Source organism: Molossus molossus, unplaced genomic scaffold (genome assembly GCF_014108415.1).
Source record: "Molossus molossus isolate mMolMol1 unplaced genomic scaffold, mMolMol1.p scaffold_m16_p_9, whole genome shotgun sequence".
Classification (NCBI taxonomy): domain Eukaryota; kingdom Metazoa; phylum Chordata; class Mammalia; order Chiroptera; family Molossidae; genus Molossus; species Molossus molossus.
Genome location: NW_023425403.1, coordinates 50,293,760 through 50,320,549, shown reverse-complemented (window position 1 = coordinate 50,320,549; position 26,790 = coordinate 50,293,760). Strand labels below are relative to the sequence as shown.

The window sequence follows — 26,790 nt, the reverse complement described above, 5'->3', positions numbered from 1 at the left end:
AATATAAAAAAATGTGTCAAAATATTAACAATTGGAGAATCCATATTAACCCCTTCATTTCAGATGAGGAGACTGAGGATGCACAGATATTAAGAGACTTGTCCCAAGTCACAAAGTTAACCACTGGCAGAGCCACATCTGAAAACCAGGTCTCATTAGTCCCAGTTTATGATCTTTTCACAAATAGCAATAAAAGTGACCATTAATGATCACTATTACTGATACCGAGAAGGCAAACCAGGCCTCCTTTTTGGTTCCTCACCCACCCACCCGAAAGGTAAATAACATGAATGCATTTAAGAAATTAATAAATGAACTTCAGACCTGGCCGGTTTTACTCAATGGTTAGAGCGTCAGCCCACAGACCGGAGAGTCCCGGGTTCGGCTCCTGCTAAGGGCATGTACCTCAGTTGTAATTGGTCCCCGGACCCGGTTGGGGTCGTGTGGGTGGCAACCAATCGATGTGTCTCTCGCACGTCGATGTTTCTCTCTCTCTCTTCCTCCCTCTCTCCCTCCTTCTCTATCTGAAGATAAATGCAAAAATGTCCTCAGGTGAGGATAAGAAAAAAAAAAGGTATATAGGTATTTACTGTACTAATCTTCAGGTTTTCATTATGTTTGAATAAACACTTAAGAATATAAATGAATGGCCAATAACATGAAAAGATACTCAAAATCAATATTCATCAGGGTGCCCGGATGGTGTAGCTCAGTGGTTGAGCGTCAACCCAGACACCAAGAGGTCACCAGTTCTAATCCAGGTCAGGGTACATGCCCAGGTTGTGGGCCTAATCCACAGTGGGGGGCATGCAGGAGGCAGCCAGTCAATGTTCTCTCTCCTCGATGTTTCTATCTCTCTCTCCTTCTCCCTTCCTCTCTAAAATCAAAAAGGGAAAAATATTCATCAGAGTATCTAAATTAAAACCACAATGAGATAACATATACTGGCTACTAGCATAGCAAAAATCAAAAGGACTAATATCACAAGGTGTAAGCAAGGATGTCTAGCAACCTGAACTCTCACACATTAGTGGTGGGAGTACTGTATGGCACAACCATGTCAGATAACTGTTTGGCAGTTTCCCATAAAGTTAAGCATTTATTTATGGCAGAGGTCAACAAAATACCACCCACCCATAGGCCAAATCCAATCTAAGGACTGTTTGTACAACTCTCAAGCTACAATAGTTTTTACATTTTGTAAGGGTAGTAAAAACACACTCATAAAGAATACACAAAGGAGACTATATGCAAAATCTAAAATACTATCCAGATAGGTAATATATTTATTATCCAAACAGAAAAAGGTTGCTTACCCCTCACATACTCTATGACCCAACAACTCCACTACTTGGTATTTACCCAAGAGAAATACAAGCATGTGTTCACATTCACACACACACACACGCACACACAAAATAACTTGCACAAGAGTGTTTATAGAAGCCTTGTTCATAGTAGCTAAAAATTGATGGGGGTATGTGTCTAATTTGACAAGTTCATCCTAAATTTCACATGGAAGAGACAAGAATACTGAAGATGATTTTGGATTTTTGTTTCTCTTTCTTTTTGGTTATCCTCACCTGAGGATATTTTTCCCTTGATTTTTAGAGAGAGTGGGCGGGAGGGAGAGAGAGAGAAACATAAATGTGAGAGAGACAATCCATTAGTTGCCTCCTGAACAACCCCAACCCAGATACATGCCTTTGACCGGAATCGAACCCTTGATCATTCAGTCCTCGGCCCAACTCTAACCGCTGAGCCAAACCAGCCAGGGCCTAAAGATGATTTTGAATAACATGATGGGGGGAAGAAAACCAATGGGAAAAAACTGCATAATCATCTTTAAAACCCAACTTTTTCCCATTAAACACTAATTGTTTGCAAGTTAGTTTGTTCTCCTCTTTTGTGTAACTCATCACTTAATGGTTGTAGTGTCAGTCTTTTTCCCCTGCTGACCTGTTTAAAAATTAGTTGTTTTTAACATAAAATTAATAGCATTTAGAATTAACTGTTGCAGTATTTTCCCACCACAGTAATGTTTACGTTAATCTTTAAATTAACATATAAGATTTTTTTTATTCCAAGTTACATTTAAAATGTTCACCTCCTGAAAATAAACACTGAAATATTAACAATGCATCTGAATAGCACGCCCTGTTCCTGTTACCAATATTATAAAGCTGATTAGATATAAAGGTAACCTTTGTGATCACATGTTAAGGAAACAAAATATGCTGTTAGAGGAATTCACCTTTTTACTTTCTTAAGACTGAAGCAGAAACCAAATAGCCAGTTTAGCCCTATGGCTCAGGCTTCAATTAAACTCTGACCATTCTAACCATCATTATTATCCTGCTTTTCCTTATAGTATCATTTCAGAAAGTGTCTTAAAGTAGGTCATATTAAGAGAAGTTTTGATGGAGTATGAATTGCTTCCATTGTGGGTCCTGGCAAATTTTATTCTAAATTCTGTATTATAATCTCTAGTATACTCACTTCTCCTTTCAGCCAAATGTAGCTAAAGTCTTTAAAATATGAAACTACCACCTTGCTTTAGGAAGGAAAATAAACCCAAGATGAGAGAGTAAATTTTAAATCTATTAACCAGCTTGGTAGTGACACAAACTTTTTTCTGGAGAATTTTGCTGTTAATAAATGACTTAGTTTACCAATCAAAAAACAGATTAAAGAGTAACAATTTTCTCATTATTTCATGAATATCCTTTGAAGAAAATAAATTATTATTGAAACTATCACAGTCAAAACAAATTAGTAAAGAAGCCAGAAACCAATATTAAAAAAAAAATCAAGTAGCACATATGAAAACCAAGTTTGTTTGTTTGTTTTTAAATCCGAGGAAATTTTTGCATCTATCCTCACATAGAGTGGGAGGGGGAGAGAGAGAAACATCAATGTGAGAGAGATGCATCAACTTGCTGCCTCCCGCATGGCCCCAACCAGGGCCGGGGATGGAACCGCAACCTAGGTATGTGCCCTTGATGGGAATAGAACCCACAACTCTTTGGGCCTCTGGCCAAAGCTCTAACTACTGAGCAAAACTGGCCAGGGCTCAAATCAAGTTTATTTAATTGCTCAATTTCTCTTAAGTAAAAGCTGAACATGCTTAAAGCTCCTGTCAAATAAATTAGATAAATACTTAACCTTTATTATGGGAAAATTAGAGTAGTTTGTAATTGTTTCCATTTTGTTTATGTTTTTAAAAAGAAGAGTAACAATAAAGCAAAATATTTTTTTCAGATAAAATAAGAAATCACAAAAATTAATAATTCTTTGTGTTAAAACAGTAACTTACATTAAATTACAACCACTTATATTTCATTCCATAAGTTTCCAATAATTTACATTATTTTCCCATGAGATTTTCTCTACTCATTCATAGTTAATTTTTGCTTAAAAAAAAAAATGCCTGCTGTGCTAAAAATTCCCAATAAAATTATATATCATTCACTGCTTTATGATAGACCCTCTTTTGTTCATGTCCAATTAGCATTAGCCTATCTTTCATTTATCAAATTTTCAGCTGAACACAATAAAGCACTTAGGAAGGTTAAACAATTATAGCAGTCCCTTAGTGATACCGGAGTTATGCTGTGGGGAAATGTGTTCTCATAAGGCAGAATTGTATAAACATTTCATTAATCTTTTCATCTAACTTTCTCATGCTTTACTTAAATCTATTTGGTGACCAACAATCAGCCTAGCAATTTAATTCTATTCTAGGTTTTTAAAGCCTTGAAAAAAATAGTTTAAGACATACATTGAAGAAAGACATTATGATGCTCCCCTTTTGCTTAAAGAAAGTGTGGGTAGTAATTAAGTAGATTTGTTTTAGGTGTGTGTGTATATACCCTTTTCAGGCCACAAAATAAAAAATAAAAAAACTTTCACTTTTTTCCTACTTAGCCCAAAATAAGGTTCTGATTATATACTTACAGAACTAGCATCGACGTCACTGTGGATGGCAACCGTCTTAATGCCCATCTTCTTGCAAGTTTTAATAACCTATTTTAAAATATATTAATGTTAGCTATTAACAGTGATTCATATTTAAAGGGATAAAGTAAAATTCACCAAATAAAATGAAAAATAAGATTTAATTTCTACTCACCCTACATGCAATTTCTCCTCTATTAGCAACAAGAATTTTATCAAAAGTCTGAAAAGAAAACACACATAAGAAGGTATTGTTACTCTCACCTTGGGACCATAAAACACAAAGTTTTTCCACAATTAACATTGGACATGATCCTAATGAACATTACTTCCTAGAATAATATTAAATGTTATACATATGTTCACTTACAATCAGGTTGCTACTAAACTCATCTGGTAGGATCTGGCCCTAATTATTCTCTTAAAGCATCAATCAAGTAGGTTCAATAATTCAAAAATGGACTAAGGGAATATTTATAAATTCTCTTGCCAAAAGATAACCTTAAAATGATATCTCAGAATACTAAAAACCTTTAGACTTGACAATTTACTTAATAATTTGTTTTCTAAGTTCAGGGAATTTCTAAATGTCATGAATTGTTTATCAAAGGGAAGTCGGATATCATCCATATGCCATCTCTATTGGGTTGGGGCAGAGCATTAAACAACAATTTTAATAACTCAGAACAGATATTAATTATGTTTATATCCAAAGATTCCCAGACTAAGAAGGTTATGCTATTTGAATACAATGTTAAATTTGAATAGCCATCAAATTTTGAAGCAGCTAAGGCTACATAATAGAAAAAGTAGTTCCATTCTGTCGTTTCATTTCTAAATTCTAAATCCAGTTTTAATACTAATGATCTATTTGACTTTAAGAAGTCAATCTCGCCCTTATTGCTCAGTGGATTGAGTGTCATCCCATGTACCAAGAAGTCGACAGTTTGATTCCTGGTCGGGGCTCATGCCCCAGCTGCAAGGTCAATCCCCAGTGTGTGTGGGAGGGCAGGGGTGCAGGAGTCAGCCAACTGATGTTTCTATCTCTCTCCCTCTCCCTTACTCTCTCTCTCTAAAAATCAATATTTTTTTAAAAAGAAGTCAATCGCTGCAGGTCTTGATTTCCATATATATAAACTGATAGTCTAATGGGACACTATTTAATAAGGTTCTCTTCCTACTCTAAAATTGTACAAGTTAATCCTTTCAAAGAACTGCAAATAATCACAAGTAATTTGAATGCAATACATTTTATCACACAATCATTTCTGAGTCAGCGAATTATTATAAGTTAAATGGAACTATACACAAATTTTAGTTATATTTCTAAAAGAAAAGATAAAGTTACATATAATCTTAAAAGTACTCTTATATAACTTAAAGCAATATTTTAACCCAACAGGGTATCACAATTTTAGTAATGGAAAAGGCCTTCAAAGTCTTGGTTTAACCTTTATGTCACACGTGACTTATTCCACCAAACTGAGACAAGCCTCTGCCTTAAAGATAGGTAAACTACTAATCTGATATAATCCTGAATAACTGAGAGATTTGAGCAGGTAGGCCCTTCAAATACCCTAATCTCCCCTCAGGCCTGAGACTATAAAACCATCTACCTTTCTATACCCAAATGGTCATGGGTAAATCCCTGTAAACAGTAAATGTATACTAAGACAAAAAAAATGTTTATACTGCCCTGGCCAGTGTGGCTCAGCGGTTAGAGCGTCGGCCTGCGGTCCGGAGAGACCCAGGTTCGGTTCCCGCTAAGGGCACGTACTTCGGTTGCAGTTTGTCCCCAGCCCTGGTTGGTCGTGCGGGTGGCAGCCACTCGATGTGTCCCTTCACGTCGATGTTTCTCTCTCTCTCTCTCTCCCTTCCTCTCTCTCCCTCCCACTCTATCTATACAAAAAATGGAAAAATATCCTCGGGTGAGGATAAAAAAAAAAAAATGTTTATACTTACTTGAACTATATTTTAAAAGTGTGAATTTTTATTAAATATTAAACATACTGCAGATGATAAAAGCAGCACAAACACTGGAAGTTGTACAGTAAGCAACTGTTATAGTAAATATAACAAATTATAATAACATTATATGGATTAAGTAAGAATTCCCTCTTGATTTCTATCCAAGAAGCAGAGTAATGGTTAAACGACAGTCTGGAGCTTAACTGCCCAGGTTGGTATCTGAACCCTACCCCATGTTCTTCCTGTGTGTATTCTTCTGTGGGCAAGTCATCATTCTTGACCCCTATTTCCTAGTATGTACAACAAATAATAACATCCACCACAGGAGACTGTAAGAATATGAATTAACACCCTCAAAGTGTTTAGAATATATACTCAATAGATGTTAACTATAGATATTGTTATTTACCCCTTTGGGCCACACACCAGAGTCTTAGGAATCTAGGAGTATGACCCTATCTAATGAAAAAATCTGTATCAAAACAAATATTTGCACCCGACATCTTTTTTCAGGACTGTGATGGTTACATTTATGTGCAACCTGACTGGCCACAGGTGCCCAGGTTAAACATTATTTCTGGCTATGCCTGTGAGGGCATTTCCAGACGAGACTATCATGTGAACCAGTGGACTCAATAAAGTACACTGCCTTCCCCAATGTGTGTGGGCATATTCAATCCGCTGAGGGCCTGATAGAATAAAAAGCAGAGGAAGGAAAAGTCATTCAGCCTGCTTGATTGAACTGGAACATCGGTCTTCTCCTACCCTTGGACTGGGACTTACATCATCAGCTCCCCTGGTTCTCAGGGCTTTGAATGTGAACGACAATTGCACTGTCAGCTTTCTGGGTCTCCAGCTTACAGACCATGGGACTTCTCAGCCTTCATAATTGTGTGAGCCAATAAATCTCCAAATATATCTCCTGCTGCTTCTGTTTCTCTGAAGAACTCTTACTAACCCAGGACTACTAATGTATTACCAATTAGTGCACAAATTCAATAAAGATAATTATATCAATTAATCTTTCATACATAAGGTTTTTATTTTAAATAAATAATAGATGTACATGGTTCAGAATTTAAAAGGTAAAAAAAAGAGAATATACTGTAGAGATACCCAGGCAGTAATAGGAAAAGCCTAAGGTAACACTGAAAAACTACAAATAATTTTGGACATTACTCAAGCAATATGTACGGGGGAGTTGTAGCAAATAAAGCTAGGGTAAAACGGCCAGAATGAGAAAGAACTTACATGCCACTTAAAGAACTGGGGTTTATCCTGTATGTGAAGAGCCACATATAAGGCACTCTGAAGATACCCAAAGAGGAAAAATGGTCATTTAAATTAGGAACCTAAATCCTTGAAGACAGAAGGGCGTTCATATACCATGAAAGATAGAGAATACCTTTTACAGCAGCTGTTCTATAACTGTGCTAATGATGTCATTTGGGTAAGAAACACAATGGACGTTTCCTGAGGATTTTTTTAAAGTTAATTTTTAATCCATTCTCTCTCTATCCCTTCTTCTTTCTTCCCTCCCCTATGTTTAGATTGTCATAGCTGGGGTCTAAAACCACCAAGAACACTTCGCTCCATTCAGACACCAAGAGATGGGCTGAACTGGCACACTCTACCGGGTACTTCTTGGAGGAATGATGGCAGAACTCCAGACGCTGAGTTGCTTACCAAACCCTTCTGAGAAGCGGTACAGCACAGAGGGTAAATTCATCAGCTCAGCAGAAAAACAGGCTTGAATTTACACCAAGCTTACACTTACTGTCTGTGTATTTTGAGCCTCTGTTTCTGAAAGTATAAAATTAAGTTGTTAAGAATAATATTAAGCGCTGCCAGGTGTTGTGACAAATCTCTTTTGCACACTATCTCATTTAATCCTCATAACAGTCCCAGGAGGTCAGTTCTGATAAAATCCGCATTTTATAAATGAAAAGAAACTAAAGCTTGATAAGGCCAAATCACTTGCCTAAGTCACTTACAAAGTTAACTAGTGGTTAACTAGTTAACCCCCAGATATTCATGTCAAAATACACCATGATGACTTCCAGTCAAGATGGCGGCGTAGGTAAACACGGTATCGCGTCCTCCTACAACCACATCAAAGCTACAACTAAACTACAGAACAACGATCATTCAAAACCACCTGAAATCAAGCTGAATGGAAGTCCTACAACTACAGAATTAAAGAAGCAGCATCGAGACTGGCAGGAGGGGCAGAGGCACGACGGGATGGCCCCATACCCACGTGTGATGGATAAAAATTAGAAGAATACCTCAGCTGTGAAGGTCCCCCCTGAGGACTGAGGGGTCGCTGTCCCACACCAGACCTCCAGCTCAGGGTCCCAGTGCCAGGAAGAGAATCCCCATAACTTCTAGCTGGAAAAACCAGCAGGAACTGTGGCTGAGGGAAGCTGAGGTGGCTGGAGCCCCAGGCAGCTCCGCTTAAAGGGCCCGCTCACGGACTTACTTGGACTCGCACCCTCCAGGCTCCAGCATGGGGTAGGAAGCTTAAAAGGCACCAGAGACATACAGGGAAGAACTGAGCTGTTTGGCATTGGAGCAAGGGCTGGAGAGGCAGCTTTCTCCTGGACAGACGTGCTGTCAGAGGCCATTGTTCCTTTGGTGAGCCCTTCCCTGGGGCGGAAGACAGCTGCCATATCTGGGACTCCAGCAACCTGGCTCATACTGGTAGCCCCGCCCTGGTGATTCCCTGAGGCCCCGCCCCACCCAACTTTCAGGCCCACCCAAGCTGTTGCCAGTCTAGTTACCATAGGATTGGCCTCTCTTGGATACTGCTTCCTAAATTCGCTCAAAAAAGCAGCATCTGGTCTCAGCTAGCCCCATATCTCTCGTTAAGCAATACATAGAAACAAACCCAAGAAAGCAGCCAAAATGAGGAGACAAAGAAACAAGTCCCAAATGAAAGAACAAAACAAAGCTCCAGGAAAAGAACTAAATGAAATGGAGATAAGCAACCTAACAGATTTGCAGAGTTCAAAACACTGCTTATAAGGATGCTCAATGAACTTAGTGAGGGCCTCAAGAGCATAAAAAAGGACCAGTCAGAAATGAAGGAGGCACTAACAGAAACAAAGAATAATTTATACAGATTCAATAGTAGAGTAGATAAAGCCAAGAAGCAAACCATCAATTTGGAATATAAGAAAGCAAAAAACACCCAATCAGAACAGCAAAAAGAAAAAAGAATCCAAAAAAATGAGGATAGTGTAAGGAGCCTCTGGGACAACTTTAAGAGTCCCAACATTCACATCTTGGGAGTGCCAGAAGGAGAAGAGAGAGAATAAGAAATCAAAAACCTACTTGAAACAATATTGACAGAAAACTTTCCTAACTTGGTGAAGGAAACAGACATACAAGTCCAGGAAGCACATAGAGTCCCAAACAAGAGGAACCCCAAGAGGCCCACACCAAGACACGTCATCATCAAAATGCAAAAGGTTCAAGACAAAGAGAGAATCTTAAAAGCAGCAAGAGAAAAGCAGTCAGTTACCTACAAAGGAGTTCCCATAAGCCCTGGCCGGTTTTGCTCAGCGGTTAGAGCATCGGCCTGGGGTCCAGAGAGACCCGGGTTTGGTTCCCGCTAAGGGCACATACTTCGGTTGCAGTTTGTCCCCGGCCCTGGTTGGTCGTGCGGGTGGCAGCCACTCGATGTGTCCCTTCACGTCGATGTTTCTCTCTCTCTCTCCCTTCCTCTCTCTCCCTCCCACTCTATCTGTACAAAAAATGGAGAAATATCCTCGGGTGAGGATAAAAAAAAAGACGCATTAGGAGAGGAGTTCCCATAAGACTGTCACCTGATTTCTCAGAAGAAACTTTGCAGGCCAGAAGGGCGTGGCAAGAAATATTCAGTGATGAAAAGCAAGAACCTACAACCAAGATTACTCTATCCTGCAAAGCTGTCATTTAAAATCAATGGCCACATAAAGAGTTTCTCAAACAAGGAAAAGCTAAAGGAGTTCATCACCACCAAACCATTATTATATAAAATGTTGAAGGGTCTTCTTGAAGAAAAAGATAAAAAATATGAACAAACAAAATGGTAATAAATACATATCTACTGACAATTGAATCTACAAACAAAATAAACAAACAGAACTGAAACATTCTTATAGATATAGAGAACATTTTGTTGGTTGCCAGATGGGAGGGGGGTTGGGTGAAAAAGGTGAAGGGATTAAGAAGTACTAATTGGTTGTTAGACTGAAAAACCTCAAAGGGAAGGGGGATAGGGAATGGGAAGAATTAAGCCAAAGAACTTATATGTATATATGCATAACCAATGGACACAGACAACAGTGTGGGGAAAGGCAGGAGGTGGGCGGGAGTGGGGAGGAGGGAGTCAATAGGGGAAAAATGACGAACATCTGTAATACATTCAACAGTAAAGATGTTAAAAAGTAAATAAATAAATAAAATTTTTAAAAAAACTAAACCATGATGGCTCTGGCCCATGTGGCTCAGTTGGTTGAGCATCATGCTATGCTCAAGAGGTCACCAGTTTGATTCCCAGTCAGGGAACAAGCCTGGGTTTCGGGATCAGTCCTCATATGAGGCATGCAGGAGGCGGGCAACTGATCTGTTCTCTCTCTTTCTCTCTCTCTCTCTCTGGCCCCCCTCTCTCTCCTCCTCTCTCTCTCTCTGCCTCCCACACCCTCCTCTTCCCTTCTCCTCCCTCCCTTCCTCTCTCTAAAAAATCAATAAAAATATATATATATATTTTTTTATTTTTTTAATCCTCACCCGAGGACATTTTTCCATTTTTGTACAGATAGAGTGGGAGGGAGAGAGAGAAACAGAGAGAGAGAGAGAAACATCGACGTGAAAGGGACACATTGAGTGGCTGCCACCCGCACGACCAACCAGGGCCAGGGACAAACTGCAACCGAGGTACGTGCCCTTAGCGGGAACCGAACCCGGGTCTCTCCAGACCGCAGGCCGATGATCTAACCACTGAGCCAAACCAGCCAGGGCAAAATATATATTTTTTTAAAACACCATGATGTAACATGACCAGAGTATAATGGTGCAAGCTTTTTTTTTTTTTTTATCCTTACCCAAGGACATTTCTTTCATTTTTTGTTCAGATAGAGTGGGAGGGAGAGAGAGGAAGAGAGAGGGAGAGGGAGAGGGAGAGGGAGAGAGAAACATTGATGTGAGAGGGACACATCAAGTGGCTGCCACCCACATGACCCAACCAGGGCCGGGGACAAACTGCAACTGAGGTATGTGCCCTTAGCGGGAACCAAACCCGGGTCTCTCTGGACCACAGGCCGATGCTCTAACTGCTGAGCCAAACCGGCCAGGGTTAATGGTGCAAGCTTTAAACATAGTATTATTAATGCCAAAGATCATATTTGTTATGGCAGGCACACCATAGTACAATACTGGTTCCACTTACTTAAGGTCTACTGAAACTTCCTGGTCTTTTTCTAAGTAAACTGCTATTAAGTTAAATCTTCCCTATTCTCATGAACATACATAAGACAAACTGACTTGTTAAAACTTAAGTCAAAAAATACTTTTAGTAATGATCAAATTTCACCCGGTTTAATTTTGACTTCATGTGAGTCTCTGGTAAAATATGGAGGAAGCACTTTTAAGTGGAATCTAAAGAATAAACTAACGAACAAAATGGGTCCAGAGGTATAGATGCATGGAAAAGACTAACAGATTGGGGGTGGGGGACAGGAAGAGATTAACCCAAGAACATATATGTATAACCCATGGACACAGACAACAGCATGGGGAAGGTCTGGGGTGGGGCAGGGGTTAGGTAGATAGGGGCAAAAAGGGAGAAAATAGGAGACATCTGTTAATACTATCAACAGTAAAATTTAAAAAATTATTTTTAATGTGGCGTAAGAAAATAGTCAATGGCAAGTTCAGAAGAGAATCTGTTTATTTAACAAATACGTATTACCAAAAACCAGTTTTACCTGCACTTCCAACATTAACAATAAACAAACCAGTATAGTATTTAATGAATGGCTACCAAAACTTCAAGAATTCCTGGACGTAGAAAGGTCCAATTAAATGCAGCTCTCAAGTCTATCAACTTGGTCTGAATATGCACCTGTACAATCAATAGGTGCCAAAAAACATAGATTTTATCATGACTGAGGATGCTATACAGTTTCTCCATGAGTACCTTAGACAAAGGCACAGCAAAGGAGAGGGCAAAGATAGCAGGTGGCAGATTTAATTTCAGACATTTACAACAAAATAGGTACCTGCTCAGTGGATTCAAAGGAAAGGGGAGGGACCCTCTTTAAATGTCCTAAACCAAGATAGTTATACACATGTATTTATTTATTTTTAGTAATTATCAATGGCCACCAGTGTGGTAAGCTAGTTAGCTATTCCTGTAACCCTCAGTATGAGGTTGTAGCAAATACAAGTCTCAAATCAAACTCTGCCACACATATAGACATTTACTAAAAGACATATAAAAAATCTTAAAATGTGCTGCATGAGCTCAAGGGAAGTCTCAAATTACTGCACTTTTCTTTTTCTTTTTCTTTTTAATCCTCACCTGAGGACATTTTTTGCATTTATCCTCAGAGCGGGAGGGAGTGGGGGAAGAGAAAGAAAGAAACATCAATGTGAGAGAGACACAGCGTGTAGTTGCCACCCACAAGAGCCCAACGGGGCCGGGGACAAACTGCAACCGAGGTACGTGCCCTTAGCAGGAACCAAACCCGGGACTCTCTGGCCCGCAGGCCTATGCTCTAATCACGGAGCCAAACCGGCCAGGGCTCAAGTTACTGCACTTTGTAATGTTCCAAAAGCCTACATGAAAACTTCACATGAGGCAAAATGCATCAATATTCTGATCTGGCTAACCATATTTGTCAGACTCATAGCCATCCAGAATCCCCCAACCCAGTGGCTGAACACAGAACTCTTTCATCAAGCATAGGTTCTATCTTTAAAGATAAAGAATGGAAGGCCAACTAGATTGTCACTCTTCTAAATCAGGGGCTGAGAATTTCTACAATAACCAAAATACATCTAGAATACCACTAATTTCATCAATGAGGGCCCATTTCTAATACCTATTATCTAATGTGGAAGGCTATCAGTGTTTATAGGGAGAAAGATGGCTGAACCACTTGTATTTCCTTCCCCCTCTGGAATGTGGCCTCTTGAAAAAATGCTAGGTAAACACTCCTACAGTGTTCCTAATAAGACAGCTAATTACCTCTAGGAGAACTCAACACATGTGCATAAATGTACCTACATACATGTACCCCAAGGCATACTATCTACGCTTAAGTTTTTATATTAACCTACAGATTTCATAATGGAGTTTGTAAGAGCTAACTTATCTGGACCTAAATAACTACTAGCCATATGAGACTACTGAGCACTTCAAATGTGGGTAATCAAATTGAGATGTGCCAGAAGTGTAAATTACACACTGGATTTAGAAGTCTTGGCACGAAAAAAAAAAAAAAAGAATGTAAACATCTCATTGATACTTTTTTTATTTTTTATTTTTATTATTATTTTTTAATCCTCAACCAAGGACATTTTTCCATTTTTTGTTCAGGTAGAGTGGGAGGGAGAGAGAAGAACAGAGAGAGAGAGAGAAACATCGATGTGAAAGGAACACATCGAGTGGCTGCCACCCGCACAACCGACCAGGGCCGGGGACATACTGCAACCGAGGTACATGCCCTTAGCGGGATCCGAACCCAGGTCTCTCAGGACCGCAGGCCGACGCTCTAACCGCTGAGCCAAACCGGCCAGGGCTCATTGATACTTTTTAAAATCGATTATATATTAAATAACATTTTAGACACTGAGTGAAAATGTTATTAATTTCACCTGTTTACTTTAATTTTCTTAATGTAGCTATTAGAACATTTAAAATTACATAGGCCCTGCAACTGTGTCCACATTATATTTCTGCTGAACTGTAATGATGTAGATAGACCCTTTTTTTCTCCAGGCCTCCAGATCTTCTGAGTAGTTTTGTATACTTCAACAGATGATTTAGAAGACATCGAGGTTATTTCACTGTCAAACAACCATTCATATCAGTTCTACTTTCATGACATTCAATTTGAACCATCTCTTCTTAACCAAAACTCTTCTCCTGCTGTCTTTGATGCCTCTACTGTCACAATAAATCATGTTCTATCTCTAATCACTTCCAGTCCCTTTATTTTTCCTATTATCTGCCTCAAACATTATCGTGTACCAGGATTTTAAATCGAATTTCCTTGACCCAAAATTTACAATATATATAATTGTGCTCAATCAAAACAAATCTTAAATATCAAGTAAAATAAAATATAGTGTAAAAATCTCTCAACTATCCAGTCTTTAAGGAAAAAAAAACCATTATATTAGTTTTTCTGCTGAAAACAAGGGAAACGCATTATAAATTTATTCAATTTTTGGCATAGCTACAAATATAAAATTAAAGACTCAGGCTGTGGCCCACAACATGAAAAAGGACAAAGAGTGAACATCCATAAAACTTACGATGTTAGAGCAAGAAATCACTACACACCATAAATAAAATTTAATCTGTCCACTAAACACAGTGTGGAAACAAGGAAGTAAAAACCAATACAACTTAGCTATTGAAAACGTTTTTTTAATACTTACTTTTTCATTAGCATCATATCCAGCTGAACAGAGACTACGGGTCACCATTAAGTGCCGTCTTGGATAGTGTGAAACATGCTACAAAAAAGTGAAATAAATTACAGATATTTGAATGGGCTTCAAAAAATATTTTGTCAGGACAATTCTTCCAGTATGCTTCTAGCTAAAATGCTTTATTTAATCAATATATATAAATCTAAGCAACATGCCATAACTATGGAAGGTAAATCATAACTACAGACACATCCCCTTGACACACAAGAGAAACCAAAGGCATCAAAACAACCTCCAGACAAGTATAAGAGTCAATGGATCAAACGGAATTTGAAGAAAGGTCTTTCTGATCAGGCAAACTGATATGGCAGGGTCAGAATGCCATATACCACACAGGAATTTTTATAACATAAAACAAAAGGCCTGGTCTTCACAGAGTTTCTATTTTAAATGACCAGAAAATAAAATTTTTTTTTATTTGCTGATGTTCCTAAACATGAGTTCTTTTAGTTTTTCTGGTACAAAGGTTTGGCAGATAAAAATGAAAGGTAATACTAATAATCAAGTTCACTTCTAATTCATTATTTGTAAATGTTTGGGGGTGGGAAACATATCTTAAGAACTTAAAACATTAAGAATAATCACTAAACCCTGGCTGGTGTGGCTCAGTTGGTTGAGTGTCATCCAGTGCACCAAGAGGTGAGCGGTTCGATTCCTGGGCAGGGTACATGCCCGGCTTGGGAGTTCCATCCCCAGTAGGCAGCCAATTGATGTTTCTCTCTTACATAAATGTTTCATTATCTCTCTCCCCCTTCCCCACCTCCTTCCTCTCCCTCTAAATTCAATAAAACATATTTTAAAAAACAAAAAGAAATAATCAGCCCAGCCAGTGTGGCTCAGGGGATTGAGCGTTATCCCGTGGACTAAGAGGTCCAGTTCAATTCCATGTCAGGGCACATGCCCAAGTTTTGGGCTCAATCCCTGGTAGGGGGCATGCAAGAGGCAACCCGATCAATGTTTCTACCTCTTCCCCTTCCTCTCTCTCTACAAAAAAATCAATAAAAATAATAATCATCACTAATAAAAATTATAGGCAAGGTTTAAGAAAACAATTTACCCAGTAGTCACTGATGAAGCTAGACCAAAAAAAGGGGAGGGGGGGAGAGCAAATGTACTACCTACCTCCTAAAGTTTTATAAATGGATGACAAGGCAAATAAGAAGCAAAATGTTTTCATAGCAACATTTTAAAATAAACCCAAAGAGCCCTGGCCGGTTTGGCTCAGTGGTTGGAGCGTCAGCCTGTGGTCCAGAGAGACCCGGGTTCGGTTCTCGCTAAGGGCACGTACCTCAGTTGCAGTTTGTCCCCAGCCCTGGTTGGGTTGGGCGGGTGGCAGCCACTCGATATGTCGCTTTCACATCGATGTTTCTCTCCTCTCTCTCTCTCTCTCTCTTCCCCCCCCCCCTCTCCCTTCCACTTTATCTGAACAGAATATGGAAAAATGTCCTCAGGTGAGGATTAAAAAATATAAAATAAAATAAACCCAAAGATTTATACAATTGTTTTTCAAAGTATTAATCCCCAAATTACAAAATGTAATCTCTATACAAAAGTGAAGGTAATAGATGCAAAAGATACACTTTACAAAATAAAGACTACAATACCAAGTAAAAGACTGGTGAAGAACAATGAGAATGAGAAGAAAATTGACTCTATTATTGTGCCCCTTTTATTTATTTTTTACTTTTTATTTTTTTTATTTTTTTCTTTATTGACTTGAGAGAAAGAGGAAGGGAGAGGGAGAGAGAGATAGAAACATCGATGAGAGAGAACATCGACTGACGGCCTCCTGCATGCCCCCCACTGAGGATCGGGCCCACAACCTGGGCATGTGTCCTGACTGGGAATCGAACTGGCGACCTCTTGGTGCATGGGTCAACGCTCAACCACTGAGCCACACCAGCTGGACTACTATTGATTTTTTTGTTAATCCCCACCTGAGTATATTTTTCTATTGATTTTTAGGTAGAGTGGAAGGGAGGAAGGGAGGAAGGGAGGGAGAAAGGGAGGGCGGGAGAGAAACATTGATTGAGAGAGACACACTGATTGAGAGAGACACACTGATTGGTTGTCTCTCACACAACCCCAACCGGGGCCAGGATCAAACCTGCAACCCAGGCATGTGCCCTTGGCTGGAATTGAACCCACAACTCTTGGGTCCATGGGCCGACACTCTAATTGCTGAGCCAAACCGGCCAGGGCTATTGTGCCCCCTTTTATTTATTTATTTATTTATTTATTTATTTATTTATTTATTTTTCTTTATTGATTTGAGAGAGAGGAAGGGAGAGGAAGAGACAGACAGATAGAAATAGATTGGCCACCTCCTACGTGCCCCTCACTGGGGATCGAGCCCACACCTGGGCATGTGCCCTGACTGGGAATCGAACTGGTGACCTCTTGGTGCATAGGTCAACACTCAACCACTGAGCCACACCGGCCAAGCATTGTACCCTCTTTTAAAGATTATATTCCTCCAAGCATCCCTGTGAGTTCAAGAGTATTAGTCTCAATTTTAAAAATGAGAAAAGTTGAGTCTAGAGAATTTTAATTTTCCAAAAGTCAGAGGTAGGCTGTAATGGTTACAAAATCTAAGCATAGATCTGTTAAAAGCATTGTCAAGATTTTTTATTTTGAGATAATAAAAATAGTGGCACCTCCCATTGTAACACTAAAGTCTTTGCAAAGACATGATTTAGGGGTGAAAAAGCAACAATTTACCAAGAGGGTCTCACAACTCCCCTGCATTCAAATAAAAATGCAGTCTTCTACTGCCTCCAGCAGAAGAGCTATAATTTAGCAATTTTTCTCTTACATCAAATTTAATAGAATAAAGGATATTCCTTCCCTTAAAAATCATGCCTTGTGTTTATAAGCCTCAGCCGATGCAGAAAACAAACTGAGGAATGAGAAGCAAACCTACAAATTTCTCTTATTTACTCTGCTACAAGGTAGCCCTGGGATATTTTCACAAGAAAGTGAATAGCATGCTAGCTTTCTATCAATTTTATAAAATGGAACTCAAAGTAGTTTACACTTTTGCATATTCTCCCTAACACTGTAAGGTACATAATGGTCTGTTGCAGGAACATGTCACTATATCCTTTTACAAAAGGCAAAAATCATACATGTGTCTTTAATCTCTAACAAATAAAGGGCATAACTGATTCCTGATGGCAAAAATCAAATGTGAGTCTTCTAGAGACAAAACACAATCTGGGATAGACATTTAAGGTATTTTAATTAGTTTTGGAGAGTGAGAATAAACAGTGATATTTTTACCTCTGGGGAAGCAAACACTTCGATAAGCAGCATTCCATCTGGGAAAGAAGTCTGAGAGAGGAAGTCAAGGAACTTCAGTTCTAATCCCAGCTCAGCCTGCCACTATGCCTAGGATTTGAGCAAACCACATTAACCCCTATACTTCAAGATTAGATGACTGTTCTCTAAGGTCACTTACTAACCTAAACCACTCTTATTCGAAAAACAAAAGTTTTGTCCAGGGGTATCTAACATGTGCAAGCATTTGACGATTGAAGGATATGCAGTTAATTCCAAACTCAACATTTGGGCCAAGAAGATGATTCAGATCTCACTTACTGCTCAACTACTCTGAGAACAACAAACACACACACACAGAGCTAGCTGTTGAAAATAAAGCCAATGAGAGTTAACCCTTGACCAACTTGGGGGTGGGGACGCCCAACCCTTCACTGTCAAAAATACTCACTTTACTTTTGACTCTCCAGTTTGTGCTTTATGTCCGTGGAATCAACCAATCTCAGATGTTTTCCATTTGCAGTTGGGAATGCAAAAATACTGTTTCCAATCTGCAGTAGGTTGAATCCGAGGATTCGAAACCCCCCTACAAAGGGCCAACTGTGTTTACTGAAAATAATTTGCACGTAAGCGGACTTGTACAGTTCAAACCCGTGTTGTTCAAGGGTCAATTGCACACAGATACTAATAAATATGCATTATGCATTACGTTTCTAAGATAAAAACCTCAGTACTCTATCTCATTAGACAGACTCATGAAGAATGGACTAAGCTAAACACTGCCTAACTGGAGATAGTTTCTAGCCCAGAACCCTTCAGAAATGTCTAAGTGGCCAAGCTCTAAAAGTTTGGGTCAGCTGACTCAATGTATATTATATTTACTTTCAGGAAACTACTAATAACATAAAACATCTGTACCCTGCAACTCTGAAAACTAAATCAACTATTATGTCATACCTGGCCAAAATGTATAAGATTATACCTAAGTGCTCAAAACCAGTCTTTCGGAATTGGAATCTTTTTATTAGTATTTATACATACTTGGTTCTGAAAATCTAAAAGACTGTATTTTACCACCATTATCAAAAAACAAAACATATAGCTTGTAATATGTGATAATGTGGCCCCAAATTTTAAAAAACATGGCTGCCCCTGGTTAGCCAAGTAACTAGAAGTAGAAATGGCACAAGCAGACTTGTTACAAAACTGTAACAGTGGAACAACTACTATGGAGAAGCAAGAGTTTGGGCCTTTCCCACAGTGAGTCTGAACTGGCTTGTAGGCGGCCCCATGAAAGTTCTCTTTGTTCCTGTTTACTCCTCGTGGACTTGAATGGAAATTCAAAGTTATAAAGAACACGAGTCAAAATTCAGAGTTTTGTTAGAGCTATGACAATTTTTTAATGCATGGAACAAGTTAGCAGAAATCTGCTCATTTGGACTTATATACAGAATTTTAATGTTTATTGTTTTTGTTAAGCATAGAACAAACTGGCTACAAGCCCAGTCCAAAATTCTTTTAAAATACTTCCTAGCAAAAGGAGTTTGAGGAAAAACTTTAATGAACTCCATTTATTTATAAAGACTATTTAGTTTATCACAGCCAAAAGGAGAAAGGTCAGCATATACAAAATGACTTCCCCATAGCACACTGCATTGATTCTCTTCTACGAGAATAAAGATTTTCTATATTTTCCACACTTAGAAAGGAAATGCCTGCTCCCACATGGGAAGCAGCATGACCTTCAGAGTCACAAGACCTGGGTCAACTCTTTGCTCCACTGCTTTATAGCTATGTAACATTGAGCAAATCATTTCTCTAGACTTCACCTATAAAATGTAGGTGATGACACCTCCCCTGCTTTCCTACAGAGTTGTTAAAGGGATCAAACGAGCCTTTATAAACTGTAAAGCAACAAGGAAATGTAAGGTATTACACAAAAACTAAATCCAATTAAGCAGGGAAAAAATGTCCTTTCTTAAAATTATACCAGAGCATTTGGGAGTTAGCACTAAAGTAGTAATATAGTAAATATGAGCTCTGGTCTAGACTCAGATTCTGACCTGGGTTCAAATGTTGGCTCTGACATTTGTTAAATACAAAGAAAATGTCCTCATGTGTAAATTGGGCACAATAACAATACTTACCTACGATACAGGCTACTATAAGAATTAAATGAGAATGTGTACACTGCCTAGCACATCTTTGCATATATTACAGTAAGCATACAATAACTGTTAACCAAAAAAGGAGAGGCAGAATGTACAGCTTTTAAACAAACTGGATGCATGCAAACAGGGAAATGAAAATATCCTTTTCTAAACGAAGACAGCACCTACTTTCACACTGTAGATATGACCTCATGTGACAGCCCAAACTGGTAAATTCAATAGCAATTAAACAATTTAAACACACTTCTGCAAAAAACTACTGCTGTTCTTAACATATGCATAGTGGCATTCAAATGAACAGTAAAACAATTCTGCAAGATCGTTAATTCCTTACCAAGATGCATTCCGCTTCAAAGAAAAAAACTATCCTCAAAGCTGTGAGTTAAAGGAGCCATAAACTGATCTTACCAAGGTAAAAGTAAGCATTGGTTAGTGCTTCAACTTCAGCATTTCCAGGAGAAGGTCTACTCTTCCATTTTCATGACGCCGAAGTAGGAAGCATATACTACGTATTTCAGCATTTTAACACACCCAGAGTGACCTTCTGAGGGACTGCTCTCTGAAAACACTAATAGAAGTCAGGCTTTTTCCCTTAAGCACAGCTTTTTCTTTCAAACAAATATTGACTACATAGTCTTCAGGACCTCACTGGCTATTCCAATCTTCAACTGCCTGCCAAGACCTTCTGTTAAAAGCAAGGCTGAACATCTAGTATTTGAGTGAGGGGATCCAATCTCAAATTCTTGGGCTCTGCTTCCATAGTAAACTAAAACGCCAGGAAACTATACACAACAACTCTAAAACTTCATCATCCCTCCATGGCTCTCCTCCCAGGTCATTTCTTCCACCCCACCTATAGTGGATGTCATTGGTGCCCATGCAGAGCCTCTTCACCATTCAGCACAGGGGCCCCATCCCTTGGGTAATTAACTACTCATGGCTCACACCTACTTCCTAGTCCAGCCAATTTGCCTCAACCAGAAAGGAGTTCTCATCAAGCCATGGAGCTATCCCTCTCAGCCCCCATTCTCATAGCCAATGACTGACTAACACTGGGTTCCAAAGGCTGGCCACTCTTACTTCAGCATGGGACCAACTGGATAATGCCATCTGTGCTTCACAGCTGGCTGTCCTATGTGTCATGCTGCTACGGAGTACTTGAAATGTGCCAGCCCAAATTCCAAGGTGCTCCAAGTATAAAATACACATCAGATTTGAAGACAATACAAAAACAATAAAAGACCTAACAATTTTTTACATTTCCATGTTGAAATATTTTTAATTGGGTTAAATAAATTATAATATTAATTTCACCTTTTACTCTTTTTATTAATCCTCACCTGAGGACATTTTTGCATTTATCTTCAGATAGAATGGGGGCGGGGGGTAGAGAAAGAGAAACCTGAATGTGAGAGAGACACATCAACTGGTTGCCACCCACACGACCCCAACCTGGGTGGGGACAATCTGCAACTGAGGTGCCCTTAGCAGGAACCGAACCCCAGACTTTCTGGTCCGCGGGCCAACGCTCTAACTGCTGAGCCAAACCGGCCAGGGCTCACCTTTTACTCTTTTACTGTGAGTGCTCATTATAAATTAATTGGTAGCTCACATTATTCTTCTACTGGGCATGGCTAATCTAGATCATTGCTTCTGGAACTTGACTGTGCATCAGCATCACCTAGAGGGCTTGTTAAACAGAATGCTGGGATCCGCCCCCAGCTTCTAAATGGCAGGCCTGGGGTATTTATTGGATTGCTAGAATAAGGTTTGTTCATTCTGATGAACGAATGTTCTTTACTATAAGTCTGGGAAAGCTTTATAGCCTACTGCTTCCCTCTTTTCCATTACTGCTATGAAGCTCAAACTAGTTCTTGTGCGCAAAACTTATAAATTTATAATTTCTCTTTTTTACTAAGTTTGTTAACATGGTATAATGAAGGCACTGAAGTCAGATTTGAGTTTAAATCCTGCATTATCACAAATTGTTGTGTGACCTTGGGTTACTTAACCTCAACTGTAAAAGTGAGAATCAGCCCTTGCTGGTTTGGCTCGGCGGTTGGAGCATCAGCCTGTAAACCATAAACTGAAAAGGGTCTCAGGTTTGATTCCCAGTCAAGGGCACAGGAGGCAACCAATCGATGTGTCTGTCTTGCCTACATCGATGTTTCTCTTTCTCTCTTTCTCCTTCCCTTCCACTCTGCTTGAAAATCAACAGAAAAATATCCTCAGGTGAGGATTAACAAAAAATAAAAACAAATAAGAATCACTTGAAAGTGATTTGATGATTAAATGTGAACTCAGCTACCCTTCTCCTTTGCCATTTTCAATAATCCCAGAATCATCTATCAATTTGAGGTGGTTTCTGACAACTCCTTTCCCATGCCCCACAAATGACAAATAAGATCAACCTACCCCTTTGTATTTGTAAATCCAATTGAAGTATTTTAATGTAACTATTGTCTTGATCTTCCCTCTCAAGCATCCAGGTCTCTAAAACACTACCATATTCAGAAATTTAGGTCAATGATTTAAGTGTCATTCTTTGTTGTTGTTATTGTTAATTGAGATATAACTCACATACCATAAAACTCATTCTTTTAAAATATACAACTCAGTGGTTTTTAGTATATTCACAAGGTTGTGGAACCATCACCACTAACTGATTGCGGAACATTTTTCATCACCCCGAAAAGAAACCTTAGTTGTTATCAGTCTTTTCCATCCCCCCCACCTCCCAGCCCCTGGCAACCACTACTCTACTTTTTGTCTCTATAGATCTGCCTATTCTGGGCATTTCATATAAATGGAATCCTACAATATGTGGCCTTTTGTGTTTTCCTTTCAATAGTCCTTGGTTTCGTCCTTTCTTTGTATCTCTCTTCTAACCCAACAGCAAGTAATATTGGCTGTAGTTTCAAAATATATCCCAAGTCTGACCAGTCCTCACCAACTCCAGTACCACCACCCTAGTGCAAATTACCACCATCTCTAGCTTGAACTTCTACAGTAGCCTCCTGACTTACCTCCCTGCTTCCACTCTTCAAATCTCCATTACCCACTAGGGCATTTTCCACACAGCAGTCAGAGTAGTCTTTCCAAAATGTAAACCCAATTTGTTTAACACCCTCCAACAAACTCGATTAGGATAAATGTCTACTACACGCCCCTACATTGACTGTCCTACTTACCTAATCTCCTAGCATTCCCCCTCATTCACTTCACTCCAACCATACTGGCCATACTCATGCGTTTATGCAATTATACCAAATGCAGTCTCACCTCAGAGCTTTTGCTTTGACAGTCCCTTGGAATGCTAGTCCCCCAGATTGTCACACAGCAAATGGGGTCAGTTTTCTGTTCAAATCCACATATTCAGAAATGTCTCTCCTATTTCCTTAGGTAACTGCCCCCAATACCAACACAGTTCTTTATCCCATTATCCTTTTTTTTTCCTTTCACAGTACTTATCACTTTTTTTAATGTATCTATTTATGTGAATACTATCAGTCTCCTCTACTGAAAAATAACCACAATGAGGGCAGAAACATACAGTGTTATATTTCCAGCACTAAACAGTGTCTGGCACCTAGTAGGTACTGGATTGAATGGTGGCCCCCAAAACGATGTGTCCATGTGCTGGAGCTTGTGAATTTGACCTTTTTTGAAAAAAGGATCTTTGCAGATATATTTAAGTTAAGAATCTTGAGATGAGATCATCCTGGATCCTGTCATGGCCCTAAATCCAATGACAAGTGTACCTATAAAAGAAAGAAGAGCCCTGGCCAGTTTGGCTCAGCGGTTAGAGTGTCGGCCTGTGGTCCGGAGAGACCCGGGTTCGGTTCCCACTAAGGGCACATACTTCGGTTGCAGTTTGTCCCCGGCCCTGGTTGGTCGTGCGGGTGGCAGCCACTCGATGTGTCCCTTCGCGTCGATGTTTCTCTCTCTGTCTCCCTTCCTCTCTCTCCCTCCCACTCTATCTGTACAAAAAAATGGAAAAATATCCTCGGGTGAGGATAAAAAAAAAAAAAGAAAGAAGAGACGATACAGAGGAAAGGAAGGAAGGGAAGGCCATGTGAGGACAGAGGCACGATTACAGTGATACAGTCTCAAGCCAAGGAATGCCTAGAGCCACCAGAAGCTCTAAGAGGCAAGGAAGGATTCCTCACTAGAGCCTTCAGAGGGAGCACGGCCTTGCTGACACCTTGATTTCAGACTTTTCGGCTCCACAACTCTGAAAGAATAAATATGTGTTGTTTTAAGCTACCACATGTGTTCCATGGCTTCTGTATTAGTTTTCCTGACTAAAATTAGAAGTCTGTTATCTTCCAACATTGTTGAAATTCACTTTATTTTGATCTTATATTGAACCCATCACAGTTTATGGTCTTTTTATTCCAGGGGTGGTGGGGGAGGAATCAATGGACATTCAAAATAAACTACATTTTAAAAATTATACAACACGCTGATTTTTTTAAAAATTTTTTTCCTTTATTGATTTGAGAGAGAGAGGAAGGGAGAGGGAGAGAGATAGAAATATCAATGAGAGAGAACATAGATCAGCCGCCTTCCACATGCCCCGCACTGGGGATTGAGCCCACAACCTGGGTATGTGCCCTGGCCAGGAATCGAACCAGCAACCTCCTGTTGCATGGGTCGACGCTCAACCACTGAGCTACACCGGCCGGGCCAACACCCTGATTTTTAAAATATACATATATTTGCTTCAACTGTTGAAGAGTGTCTTCAAAGTAAAACAGTATTTCTGCATATGACATTCTACCATGTTACTGAAATTATTCTCATTAAACACTTAAAGACCTTATCAAATTCTTCCTTCGATCTTTATTTTTATTCCTTGACCTCTCTACACCAGGGACATGGTAAGGCAACATGTTTTAGTTTCTCCTGATCTCTTCAGTGTATACCTTAGTGCCAGGCACTTAGTAAATGCTATAAAAACACTTTTTGAATGAATAGAAAACTGCATCTCTAGATAGATGCATGAATATATGAATAAATGAATACTATACTGCCTCTCTAACCATTCCTCTAAATCCTATTGGCTCTTCTACCTTCTTCCAAATCCTAATTCAAGGTAATGAAGTTATTTATTCAATAAAATAGTTGTCCCTTGGTATCCATGGGGGATTGGTTCCAGGATTCCCTGCTGATACCAAAAACCACAGATGCTCAAGTCCCTTACATAAAATGGTGTAGTATTTGTATATAATTCATATTTGCACATAGGCTACAGCAGAGTATACCTGCACATCACTTTATTTATGTGGATTCAGCATACAATAGTGCTCAGAGGGTAGCAAATTCAAATTTGGTTGTTTTAATTTTCTGAGATTTTCCCCCCCAAACATTTTCAATCCATGGTTGATTGATTCTGTGGCAGAGTCTGTGGCAAGAACTGCAGATAGAGGAGTACTGACTGTATTAACTTACACACTATCTCCCTCAGAGTTCCCTTACTCCAACTCCAACTTTTACATCACATCACTGACCCAAGAACCAGCCACTGATTTCCCTCTTTATTCCCAGCAACTCAAATAACTTTGCAGTCATCTGACTCCTAGTACCAAAGATGAAATACTATTAAAAAAAAAAAAATTCTTCCTAAATTTCCATCATCCCTTTTCTCTCATTTACCCACATTTTTTTTTAATTGGAATTATTTAGCCCTGACCAGTGTGACTCAGTTGGTTGAGCGTTGTCCCATGCACCTAGAGGCCACAAGTTTATTCCCGGTTAGGGCACATGCCCATGTTGCAGGCTGGATTTCCACTGGGTGGTGTGCAGGAGGAGGCCAATTAATGTTTCTCTCTTATTAATGTTTCTCTCCCTCTCTCCCTCTCCCTTCCACTCTCTCTAAAAATCAATTTAAAAACAACATTTTTTAAAAAATTGAAATCATGCCCTGGCCAGTTTGGTTCAGCAGTTAGAGTGTTGGCCCGCGAACCAGAGTCCCGGGTTCGATTCCCACTAAGGGCACGTATCTCGGACGCAGTTTGTCCCTGGCCCCAGTTGGGGTCATGTGGGTGGCAACCACTCAATGTGTCTCTCTCACATGGATGTTTCTCTCTCTCATCCCCCCCCTCCCATTCTATCTGAAGATAAATGCAAAAATGTCCTCGGGTGAGGATAAAAATAGAATAGAATAGAATAGAATAGAATAGAATAGAATAGAATAGAATAGAATAGAATAGAATAGAATAGAATAGAATAATAGAATATGGCGGTGTAATCCCTCTCCCTCCTGCCTTCAACATGACTGGCTTCCCATTGCTATAAAATAGAGTGAGACCAAACCTAATAGTATGGTTTACAAGGCCCAACATGGACTGGCTCTTACCTACCTCTCCAGTACCATCTAGTCTCTGTATCTGAGCCTCAGAAGTTTTTTCTCACTTCTATCTTTTTACTCCCTCTCGCCACAGGACATTTACACATGCTGTTCTTACATATATAACACTCGTTTCTTCTCTCTTTGCCTAAAAAAATCACTTTGTCCTTCAAATTTTGTTTCACTTTCACTTCCAAAGGAAAACACCCCCTTGCCTTAGGCAGTGTAGTATGATTAAGAGCACAGGTTCCAGAGTTTTAAATCCTAGCTCTGACACTCACTAGTTCTATAGTTTTAAGCAAGTTGCATACCACTGTGTATCTCGATTTCTTCATCTGGATATGGAATTATATG

At 39.4% G+C, this 26,790-nt stretch overlaps 1 protein-coding gene across 5 annotated transcripts in view; it reads right to left on the bottom strand.

Moving 5' to 3' along the window:
• Positions 1-26,790, bottom strand: part of PCCA (propionyl-CoA carboxylase subunit alpha) — a 429,374-nt gene that overhangs the window by 400,440 nt on the left and 2,144 nt on the right. For 2 of the 5 annotated variants that reach the window (XM_036250623.1, XM_036250628.1), the window contains exons 2-4: positions 14,581-14,658; positions 4,133-4,180; positions 3,958-4,026 (exon numbers count right to left, since the gene is read on the bottom strand). The exons of 1 other annotated variant lie outside the window; for it this stretch is intronic. In XM_036250623.1, coding sequence (XP_036106516.1) covers positions 3,958-4,026; positions 4,133-4,180; positions 14,581-14,658 — 195 coding nt within the window. Of the gene's footprint in view, positions 1-3,957; positions 4,027-4,132; positions 4,181-14,580; positions 14,659-17,916; positions 18,183-18,364; positions 18,484-26,790 lie in introns of those variants that run through there. 2 more of the 5 variants (XM_036250624.1, XM_036250625.1) reach the window with 2 other exon arrangements.